The sequence below is a fragment of the Erpetoichthys calabaricus genome, chromosome 17 (genome assembly GCF_900747795.2).
Source record: "Erpetoichthys calabaricus chromosome 17, fErpCal1.3, whole genome shotgun sequence".
NCBI lineage: Eukaryota > Metazoa > Chordata > Cladistia > Polypteriformes > Polypteridae > Erpetoichthys > Erpetoichthys calabaricus.
Genome location: NC_041410.2, coordinates 15,591,386 through 15,603,712, shown reverse-complemented (window position 1 = coordinate 15,603,712; position 12,327 = coordinate 15,591,386). Strand labels below are relative to the sequence as shown.

At 41.2% G+C, this 12,327-nt stretch overlaps 1 protein-coding gene across 7 annotated transcripts in view; it reads left to right on the top strand.

Moving 5' to 3' along the window:
- The window catches only part of myo5aa (myosin VAa), a 299,077-nt gene that overhangs the window by 249,996 nt on the left and 36,754 nt on the right, over window positions 1–12,327 (top strand). For 2 of the 7 annotated variants that reach the window (XM_051920652.1, XM_051920650.1), the window contains exons 30-31: window positions 2,734–2,790; window positions 10,608–10,688. The exons of 2 other annotated variants lie outside the window; for them this stretch is intronic. In XM_051920652.1, coding sequence (XP_051776612.1) covers window positions 2,734–2,790; window positions 10,608–10,688 — 138 coding nt within the window. The remainder of the gene's footprint in view (window positions 1–2,733; window positions 2,791–10,607; window positions 10,689–12,327) is intronic. 3 more of the 7 variants (XM_051920654.1, XM_051920651.1, XM_051920653.1) reach the window with 2 other exon arrangements.

Below are 12,327 nucleotides of genomic sequence, written 5' to 3'. Positions count from 1 at the left end.
ACAATTAAGGTGGCATTTATGATAACATGGAGTGATTTCTTCCTGATTGCCTCTTTTCAGAATGTAGCAGTTGTTGCATTTTTTTTAGAAATGTTTTCAAAATTCATCAGATTTGGGGGATGCAGTGGGTTATTTTATTTATAGCATCTTCTAAAAAAAATGTTAATCAACAGAAGCAGAATATTTAATTTCTGGTACAACAAATTGGCTGCATTCACATTACAAGCCTCATTGCTCAATTCTGATCTTCTGCTCAGATCTTGACGGTACACATCAATAAGTACAAGTGACCTGCTGTATCTTAACTGTAATGAGAACGCATCTGTCCTCCAAAACAAAATGGATGTGCACATTGATACGTTTGGGGACGAGGCATCTCCGTCACCAGCAACAAAAATGTCATGTTTTAGAGATGACTTATGGTATCAAAACTGACAAGATGGATGTGCTGGTAGCTACTGTAAGTGTATGCATTGCATTTTACTCTGGAAGACAGCAAATAGTTTGTCATCTGTACATGATTAGATCGAGAAGGTGAAAGAAAGCCTGACGGCTAGCTTTTGATGTTTTCTTAGCTATTGTTGACACTGCTGCACCAAGACATGTGCGGGTAAGAGAAAGGAGCCAGCAATGGTTGGACTGTGACTGTTGTCACAGCTGTAGCTCTTCTCTGTCGTTGTTTTGCTGTGCTGCCGGTGCTGGCAGATGTCGACAGTACTCGGCCCATACATTTAGGCAAAATCGCATGAATTCCGACCTGAAAGTTCTCATTCATGTCACATGGCCACGAATAGGATACATATCTAATCAAGGACCACATCTGAAAGTGACTCGCATTAAAGCAAAAAAATCTGATTTAAATCACTTCAGCCTGGTAATGTGAATGTAGTCATAGATACTTAGATTTAAACATCAAGAGAGAGAGAAGATACGTCTTTGAAATAATTTGTAGCATGTATAATCACAATTCCAAAAGCAAGGCATATAAAGATTGTTACATGATATTCTGAGTTGTACATCTTGCCATTTAGATCTTCGGTGGATAAAGTGCGTTGCCTAGCTTTGTAAAGTATGCCAGTGTTGGGATGGGCAAATGTAGAGGTATCTAAGACAAGGAAAGAGCCTAAGACGGGACAAACTGGCACATGGAGAAACCAGTGTAGATATCAAGAGGTCTCTTTAAATATTTAATAGAGTTGGCTGTTGGTTCTCCTCCATCATGGATAACAGATGTACCCCAGCCTGCCCATCGTCAGACCTCGAAGGCTGTTTTGAGCTAAAAGCCCGGACTTGAGACATTAGAAGGTTGGCCCCATAAATAGAGCTGGAGGAGGAAGAGGCCTGGAATTCATCCTTCCCAAATGGTTCATCCCTGACCTTCTACAGCCATGTGTGTGGCATGTGATGTGTCAGCTGACCTTACTAGGTATTTAAAAGGAACTTCACCCTGAGTTGGAAGCAAGAGGACCAGACCTGCATGGTTGGCAATGGTCTGTAATCGTCTTTGAGATGGGCAGTTCATATGGGTGGTTTGCCAAGTCATAGTGGCTCTTGGCCTTAGACAGCTTTGTTGCTGCTTTATTTAAAAGGGCCATGTGGTTGTCCAGCTGCTTGTTTTTGGGGTGGAGGTCATGTGCTGCCTCCCAGTAGGCTGGATTGAAACTAGCCCTCTTATACGTCTGCAGTAGTAGAGTGCACTACTGTTACCTGTGTAGAGTACAGTGAAATTCTTCCATGTATGTCCAAAAAACATGCAACCCGTATCCACTCCCCGGTGCCACGATAAACAAGTATGTATTAAAAATGCACAACTTCAGTTTATTTAATCGAAAACACAAATCCGCACAATCTACTGTACTCAAACCACTGGTTCTGTTGGTTCAGTTATGCTCCAAGTTCCTAAAAAAAATTGTGGGGACAAAAATTTGAAAAGGATAATGAGGTCCCATTTATCATGGGTAAGGACCACGTACTGCCCCCTGTCAATCAGCTGGAGTTCTGCTTTCCTGCTACAAGTCGTTCTCTGTGCCCTCCACCCTTTTACCTTTAAAGAGGTTTGTCCCTCTAGTGTCCAAGAGCAGCATTGCAACTTTACACCTGGGCTGCTTGCTCTTTTACTCCTCCTTCCTTATGTTACCCTTCTAGAACACAAGGTACTCTTAATGGGTTTACAACCTTTGTGATACCCTTACTTCTGCACTGGCATATTGATTGGCATCCTACTGTCCTCTCCTCCTCCATCTCATATGGCCCTACTGGGCTTTGTCCCTGTTCTGTGCCACACTCTTCTGCCTGGCAATCCATCTTAAAATGTTTTTATTCACAAAATTAATATATTAAGATATTTGTATAGTGTAGAACTTTACATTACATTGTGGGATCCTTCTCTAGCTATTAATGTTTATTGTTAAGTACTGTATGAATATATACAAATGTAGCTGGTGGTGTACTGTGTAATTTTATATACTATTAATTATTTTAGGAAGTAATTTAATTTCTAAAAATTGAATCCAGAGGTGTTTGTAGATTGTGAAGATAAATGCATCATGCAGCCCATGAAAAGATCTATTGTACCTGTGAAATGCACTATTCTGAAGCAGCCTCCTTTTTATTAGTAGTTTTTTTTTACTTCATTACATCCAAACATTAATGTGAATGGGTGAGATAAACTTAATAAATTTTACACTGGTACATCGATGGGATTAATTCACTTCTGTGTTTTGTTTCGTTCAGATCGCCCAAATTCAGCTCTAAGCCTGTTGAAGTCAGTGATCTCTTGAGTAGGATAAGGTAAAGGGAATGTTCTAGAACTTAAGCTTGGTGTGCGTGCATCATGCATGAAATACCAAAGTACAAAAGAATCTGAAAGAGGGGGGAAAAAAAATGTTTTCTAGCAGATGTGTGGACACTGTGCTTCGACATCAAGCATAGCTTTCCATAGGCTCATAAATTTGTACATGCATGGCGTGAATTGGCTTGTGTTGCAACCAATGAATGAAGAATGGCTCCTGCAGTTTGTACATTTTGCCTGAATCCAGAAATAGTCACGCCAAGCCCCCAATCCCACACACTTTGTTGTCTAGCTTTCTTGCGATCCTTAAATGAGGTCCATAAACTTTTTAGCTCATTATGAAACAGTCATTTTATCTGCACAGGACAGATGGATGTTGTTATGGCCTGTTTTAGTAAAAGAACTGCAGCAGCAAGCACCCTTCACAGATGCGGATGTCCTTTCTGGCGTGACCTTACAGCAGCGGGGCCCATCGTGGCTCACTGTTTACTGCTTGACATTACAGACCCAAGTTTGGTCAGTTAGTAATAAAATATAACACTTTTCCTTGAGGCAGTCTGCTTGTGAGCTGCTCAGTGACTAACATTTGCACGCAGCTCATTCCAGTCCATTTCACACTTGCACTCCCACCTGCCTTGTAGCTTCAGGCGATTACGTGTATATTGGAGTGAACATACAAAGTGATGGGGTGGTGGTTGGGGGTGCTGATGACACAGGAGAACTAGAGGAGCACACAAAGACCATGTGACATTCTCGGCCACAAATCAAAACTCTTTAACCTCCGTATACGATGGGTCTTTTACTTACAGTTTATTGCACACGTTTGTTTTCAACTAATAAATCACCAACATGATGTGTGGTGGCAACATTCTTCGGTGTTTGATGGCCGAACTCAAAGTCCAGACTTACAACATGATGGGTTCTCACTACTTATCAGCAGAATCAACACATTTATGAAAATGAAACACCTACATGAGTTTGCACTTGGGATCAAACTAAGCAACTTTCAACACATTTTGGAGTGTTATCGTCGGAAATTCCTTACTAGAAGTGTGGGGTTTTAAAACTACTCATCTGCCAATATGTAGTTCCGATTCCAATATTAGTGATGGGCAATTCATGAACAGTTCATTATTTTGAGTGACTGTTTTCAATGAAACATAGGAATCAATTCACGAGAAATCGATTCAGTAGCGTTCAACAGGAACCTAAAGGGCATGTGTGATGCCATCAGCCTCTTTTTTTGCTTTGATGTTTAAAGTGCATGTGTAATGTAGCAGTTAAAGCTTTTGTCCACCTCTTGAACCCTCAGGTACCACTCCAAACACCAGGTGAAAGTACAAGACTCTTTTATTTTGTACTCACGTGCACAAAGCACCCTCCACTCCACACTACTCATATAATCAATAAACTTACAATACTACTCTCTCCTCCTTGCCCAGACACTTCGCCACCCTACCTCCCAGCTCAGCTCAGTGTCCGGGCTTTCCCAGAGTCCTTTTATACACCCTGACCCGGAGGTGTTCCTGCCCAACAGTCCACAGTTCCTTATTCCTTCCGGGTCAGGGTAAACAGTCTTTATCTTCACCCCGGAAGCACGTCGTTTCTTCCTGTCCCGGGATTATGACGCACTTCCGGGTTATAGGGCATATAGGAGTCCACGGGCCTCCCAACAGCGACTCCCAGTGGTCCCCAGAGTATCCAGCAGGGCTGTGTACAAAAACTACATAGTCCATGAGGCCCTGCTGAAACTCGGGGCACGTCCATGCTGTCGGGAGAGCTCCTCCTGGCGGCCTGGGGGTGAGGGCCGGAATAGGAAGCCGACCATCCATCACAGTAAGTACCACCCATCCAATTCATGATTGCTAATAGGCAGAAGCCAGTTATCATTGGCGAATGAGAATTCTGTCTTTGAGCTTCGTTCTCTCGTTCATCATACAAGTACCGTATAGTAACAATACATTTATATTGGAATACATTGTTTATTTTGTACAATTTATTATTGGTATCATTTACTACAGAATATATAAGCATGATATTAAAATTAAAAATATGTTTATGTCCCTTTGTACATTCTAGAAAGTAGTCACACAAACAACGGTTTCTAAATTCTAACAACTAATTGCTTTAAGTGTTGTTTTAGCACACACTTTTACGGCTCATTGAATACACAGAGCATATATCACTCCTTGATTCTCAAGTTCCTACTGAATCATTACCCAAGAATGAAGCGCGCAACTCTCACTCATTTGATTTGTGAACGGTGTCTTACAATTCTCAATCCTTTGATTAGAGGACAAAGCATTACCTGAGAACAAGTCCGACGATTCTCATTCATTTGATTCATGAACGAGTCTCACAGCTCTCGCTCATTTGATCCGTGAACAAACCTCACAATTCTCATTCATCTGATTTGTGAACCGAATCATTACCCAAAAAAGAGTCGCCCAATTCTCGTTCACTTGTGATTATGTAATGTAAGGTCTTGTTTTAAAATTACATAGATGGATATAGATAGATATATCCATCTATCTACTTATAAAATAAGACCTTACATTACATAATCACAAGGGGAAATTCACATACTCCAGCAGCAGCATACTGATAAAGAAAATATTAAATTAAAGCGTGATAACAATGCAGGTATAACAGACAGACAATAACTTTGTATAATATTAACATTTACCTAGTGTGGGGGAGGAACGATCTTCTCAGTCTGTCAGTGGAGCAGGACGGTGACAGCAGTCTGTCGCTGAAGCTGCTCCTCTGTCTGGAGATGATCCTGTTCAGTGGATTCTCCATGATTGACAGAAGCCTGCTCAGCGCCCGTCGCTCTGCCACGGATGTCAAACTGTCCAGCTCCATGCCTATAATAGAGCCTGCCTTCCTCACCAGTTTGTCCAGGCGTGAGGCGTCCCTCTTCTGTATGCTGCCTCCCCAGCACACCACCGCGTAGAAGAGGGCGCTCGCCACAACCGTCTGATAGAACATCTGCAGCATCTTATTGCAGATGTTGAAGGACGCCAGCCTTCTAAGGAAGTATAGTCGGCTCTGTCTTTTCTTACACAGAGCATCAGTATTGGCAGTCCAGTCCAATTTATAATCCAGCTGCACTACCAGGTATTTATAGGTCTGCACACAGTCACCTCTGATGATCACGGGGTCCATGAGAAGAGATTATGAACTTTAAATGTATTATCATTCCTTCTGTAGTGAAACTGGGCAATGTCCTATGAATTATCATTGTGTTATATATACAGGACGAGTCAAAATTATGTTAACATTTGAATGGTGGAAACAATTTATTCACAAAACATACTTCATATGTGCAAGATGATTTACAGGAATGTCTCAACCTGTTCACCATCATGTTCAACACAAGTGGCACATAAATTGTCCACAAAAATTGTATATAACTATATACATCGCAGTACCATTAGTGTTAACATAATTTTGACTCATCCCATATATTTATATACATACACAACACACACACCCATATATATACTGTATATATTCTTTGAAACCAAATGGAATGCCACCATACAGGTTAATTTTGAAAACTGGATCACCAGGAATGCTATTGTGTAATATTGACCCACCAAAAATTGTGCAATGGAACAAGGATATGTATGAAAAAAATCCATGCCAAACTTGATAGAAATCCATCCATCCATTTTCTAACCCGCTGAATCCGAACACAGGGTCACGGGGGTCTGCTGGAGCCAATCCCAGCCAACACAGGGCACAAGGCAGGAATCAATCCCTGGCAGGGTGCCAACCCACCTCAGAACTTGATAGAAATGACAATTTCAATTCATAATGTTAAGGAAAAGATATGTTAATTCCACGAATTCTGGTGATACCCACCGTTCTATTTTAAGAGTGACTGCAATATCCAGTGTGACTTCCAGTGCATTTGCTATGACTATAAATACGGCTCCAGGACAGTCACTCAGGGTGGCAGGCATTATCTTAGAAAGTCAGTGCTTTCCTGTTGGCCAACTATATGTATCTTACACCAGAGTGGGAATGCCAAAACGCACTAGAGGGAAAAACCACATTGTATATCGCAAAGCATTAGATTTATTAATTAGACCTATTACTATACATGAATGTACTTAGTATAGAAAAACAAATGATGCAGTATATGAATTTGTAAATTAAATATCACTGAATTAATTTGAATATGTTATTGTGTCATTTTACATATCAACAAATGCTGATGTTCTAGATTTAAGAAGCCCAAGCAGCCCCAGGTAGTTTAAGCTAAATGCACATACAGCACCAGCCTCTAATCCTGTAAATGAATCAAATGAAATAAATAATTCAAAAGAATCCGTTCACTTAATGGGTAGTTAGAAAGAATCGAATCAATAAAATGAATCGAAATGCCCGTCACTAATTCCAATTCCAAATCAAAGCAGGTGTCATTAACTTTCCATATTAATTGATTGAGCCCATTCCTACATAATAATTTAATATTCTTAAACCCATAATATCAGGCTGCTGGTGTCTATCCCCAGCTCATGACAGGAACCAGAGTGGCACATTGTCCTTGAATATCACAAGGCCTGCTTATATGCACACCCTCCCAGGGCCAAATTCAAATTTCCAGTTAACCTAACACTCACATTTTGGGGAGGCTGGCAGAAAACTGGAGAAAACTACCAACCTGCAAGCTCCATGTAGACAATGACCAGACACAGGAGTCCGATCCAGGAATCTAGATCTGTGAGATGGCAGCACTAAACATTGTGGCACCATGTTGCATCCCTATATAATATTTAATGTAACATAAACCCATAAAACTAATGTCCCTATTAAAACATGGATGACTTGACCATATTACATACAGTATACAGTAAAAAAGAGAGCCTTGTTAAATAGTGTATGGCTCTTTTCTTGAAATCCCAAGCAGTTACTTTAATATCTTTAGTTTTACCATAATGGACACAGTGATGCAGTGCTTACTTACTGCTGCTGTCATGCAATTCCAGAGTCCTGGGTTCACACCTCGCTGTCTTTATGGTACTTGCACTACATCCCCCATATCTGCACGGATTTTCCTGTCACATTTTCAACGTTGTGGAGTTTAGGTTACATAAAACAATTCTATATTGGTTTGAGTAACTGTAAGTCCATGGCCCAAAATGTGCCCACCAATAGAATGTGGCACCCTGTTCAGGGTTGGTTCCTGCCATTTGTCAGTTCCGGCTGGCCTAAGTATCCATCAGGTGTGATCTTGGAGGTTGATGCTCTCTGATGGAATGCATGGACCTGTAACCCTGGAGTCTGAAAACCTGTCTGCGTGATCTTCGATCTAAATTTCCAAAACTTTTTTTCTTCAGTTTGCATGGAAGCATGTGTTGCACTGGTTTGAACACCCTAAAAAAATCCCCTTAAACCCAAATCCAATAAGGGCAAGAAGAAGAGAACGCAAGGAAACTATGACCATTCATTGACATCACGCATTGTAGCCATGTCTTGTCCCAGTTGGCTGTCCAGTCAGTTTTGTTTTGTGGGTCCAACATCACAGCTTTTGCTGCTGTCTTTTGTGACGTCACCCAGTCTGCACGGGACTTTATCTACGGTGACAGCTATTGGTCATGTTTAAACTTTATAAAGTTTATTGGGCGTGTATGATGATGATGATGCAAGTGTGAGGCTTCCCAGGGTGCTGTGGTCTGAACGTTGAGAAATGTTGTTTTCAGTTACTTGGGTGAATCTGCATTAAAACCCCTGCAGGTCATCTTGACTCCATCAGTAGGATTTTCTTATTTTTATTTTTGTACTTTTATCATTCATGGATTTCATTGGTTTATCAATTCACATGGAAAACTTACTTGATCCTCCAGAACAAAAATGAACAAACGTCGCACAACAGTGATGTCCTCAGCTTGGCCACATACTGTGTCTGTCTTGAATAGATGGAGGCCCTACTCCTTGTCCTTCTTTTTCAATGTAATTTTCCACTAGGCCATCTGTTCTGCTGCTGACACATCATGAAGTTGCAAGGGACATCCATTTTTTTAATCACGTATGCAATAATAAGTTTAAAGGAGAGTATTAGTTTGTTTACTAGAGGTGGATCCAATTGGCAGAGCAGTTAGAATGATCATGATCATGGTGTTAGTACCTTTTATTTAAAGCTGTACGTTTAGCATAGCACTTGGGTTTTTGGATCCTTAGAGACCTGAAACTGGTAATTACAGGAAGGCCCATCCCTTTGGGCCTTAAACTATTGAGGTGAAACCCCTACTTAAAATAAAGCTGCTTTGTCATTTTGGGGAGGTATGACTCCGCATATCAGTGGGCAGGAGAAAGCAGGTTCTGAATACAGATGTGTGGATTGGCGAGTCTGACACTTTAAATTACTTAAGATGTGCTGAACTGAGGAACTAACGTTAATGACTGGTGTATTTCCAAACCAATTAAAAGAATTGGATTGTTTTTGGGGACTGATTTACCACTCATCTGAATTCAAATGTTATTGATGGCTTTATTTGTTCACCACTGCTACAGTATGATTCTTTATGATGAAAATTAAAAAAAAAGTACTCCCTGCCAGTATGGAACCATGAGGGTACTGGGCAAACCTGCATTTGACAGTCTAGACCAGGGGTAGGCAATGTCGGTCCTGGAGAGCCACAGTATGTGCAGGTTTTTGTTCCAACCCAGTTCCTTAACGAGAACTCAATTATTGCTGATGAAGCACATATTGCTTAAGTGACATTTTAATGCTTCATTTTAGTGGTCTCGCTTGTTAAGGTGCTCCAACCTTAATTGCTTATTTCAATCTTAAACTGCTGCATTCAGTGTTTTAATTGCTCCTTATTAGCAATAAGATGTAAAAGACAAAGCAGCCAGCAGTTCTCCAGCTAGCTTTTTTCCAATTACATCTGTGTGTGTTCATCATGCACGGTTTGATTTAATAAAACACTTAATAGAAAAATGTGACAGACTGAAAATGATCTGTTTTAGGCTTCAAATCATTTGGATGATATCCTTGGAAAGGAAAAAAATCTACGATATAAAAGCCTTACATTGCACAGACTAACAAGCCATAAAATTAAATAAGGTCTGAGATTGGCAATGATTGGTTTCTAATTAAGCAATTGGGTTGAATGAAAACCTGTAGCCACTGCGGCTCACCAGGACCGACATTGCCTACCCCTGTTTTACATCTTATTGCTAATAAGGAGCAATTAAAACACTGAATGCAGCAGTTTAAGATTGAAATAAGCAATTAAGGTTGGAGAACCATAACAAGCGAGACCACTAAAATGAAGCATTAAAATGTCACTTAAGCAATATGTGCTTCATCAGCAATAATTGAGTTCTCGTTAAGGAACTGGGTTGGAACAAAAACCTGCACATACTGTGGCACTCCAGGACCGACGTTGCCTACCCCTGGTCTAGACAATGCTGAAAAGACATCTTGATAATTCATCTCGTAAACAACGCTTACTAACCCGATGTGTTCCAGCTTGACCGTTTTTGTAAAACACTAATGGGTAATTTGGTGTGCTGTGTTTCTGTAGATGTCTTAAAAGACTTAAAATGTAGAAAGTAAAACCAATATTCTCTTTGCTCAGTGTGTATTTAGATACTTATTTTAACTGCAAGAACCTTCCATTAAAGGTAGGTGATCTTCCTCTCAAGCTAACAGTTTGCTGTGTCAGGTCTCACGCCATTTTCTTGAGTCATATCACTGCAGTATTTCACCTATTTTATTTATTTGTACCTTTTTTTCATTTTTGTTCTGTTGTTTTTTTTTTTTTCTTTCTTTTTCCTTTTCCTTTTTGTTTGGAAGATCCCCCCCTAAGGACTACCATGAGCTGAATGAGGACGGAGAGCTTTGGATGGTTTATGAAGGGTTAAAGGAAACCAACAGGTTAAGCTTGTTTTTACCGGGCTGAGGCTGTCCGCCCGCTCTGCTGTGTGTGTGTCTCTCTCTTACTAACCATGCACCCTTCTGGTAGATTCCTCTGATCTCATTTAAGTTGCCGAGTGTCTGTTACTTGCAGATTTGCAGATGCGTTTGCCTTTAAAGGTGCACACATCTGCATCGTATCCTGCTACACTGTGTGAACCGTCCTTCTTTTGACAGAGGCCTCCAAACCCTGTTTGGGTTCTACTTGTTACTGGGAGTTTATTTTCTCTCACAAGTGTTTGCAGTGCATTTTCTTGTTTGTGCTCAAAGAGTTATAGAGTGGCCAATGTATTGGTATATAGAGCTTGAAGAAGAGAGCGCCTGGTAAGCAGCTCTAAGGACCTGATGGGTAAGGCAACCACTCCAGTGCTCCATCTTTTGCTTTGATAGCTTGTGATGAATGCTGCTGTTAACTGTTCTTTAAACCCCAAAATATGTGTTTTGTAATATTAAGCAGAAAGGCATATTACGTTTAATCACCTTTTATTTTTTCAGTTTTTCCTGTTCCCCTAATTGTAGTTAATGTTGGCTGTTTAAATTTTCAGTACGCCCAAACCTATTCATGGAATACAGAAGGAGTGCTCGACATTTTGGTCCCTTTTGGGCTGCATGGTGGGGCAGTGTTTGCCCGTCCTTACCGGGTGAATGTGTTTTGTTTTTTTTTTTTTATCCCTGGAATGCAGACTGTCGAGCGTGCTAGGTTAATATTAGGGATGCACCGATACCACTTTTTTGGAAAACGAGTATGAATACTTGCATTTCAGTACTCGCCGATACCGAGTACTTAATAAAAACATGATTAGGTATACCCCATGTCTGGAGCATTTCCTCAAACACATGCACTATAGCCTGGCTGGTGTGCGAGCCGCGGAATTGTTTCGCATGTAATATGGCTCGTTGCGGCGTGAAACTCTCGTCTATCCACTGGGAGGTTAGGCTAATTAGCGACACGGGGCTAACACTGCTTGTCCAAATATCCGTGGTGAAACTAAACGCAGAGGAGGCTTGCAGTAGGCTGTGGATATGTTTTTTCACGGAGTCGTGTAGTTTAGGCAGCTCCGTGTCAGTCATGTAGCGGCGGCTTGGGACATCATATCTGGGCTCCAGAACATGGAGGAGACGCAGGAATCCCACATTTTCTACCTCCGAGAGTGGCTGGTCACTCAATGCAATGTACTCGATAATTGCCTGTGTTATTTTCACAGCACGTGGATTGTCTCTGGACATTTTCTCTCGTCTTGCAAGAGTTTGCTGCAGCGTGGGTTGTGTTGGTTTAGAAGCGTGGGTAAACTCTTTGTACTCGTCGTCGTGTTGGGATTTTAGGTGCTTGATTAAATTACTTGTGTTAAATGCGCTACCTTTTGAGCCGCCTCCTGGACAATTTCGCTGAGCACAATTTGCAGTCCGCCTTTGTTTTGTCGTCTTCATTCACTTTGAAATAGTTCCATACGGCTGACATGTCTCGCCTCGCCTTCTCCCCGCTCTGAGCTGCAGCCGGGGCCTGGGGGCGGGCACTTGGCGCCTGTGATTAACCCCTTACACGCCGCTCAAACATAGACATTTCTTAGACTGTGGTATCGGTCCCCAGTATCGGGGGACT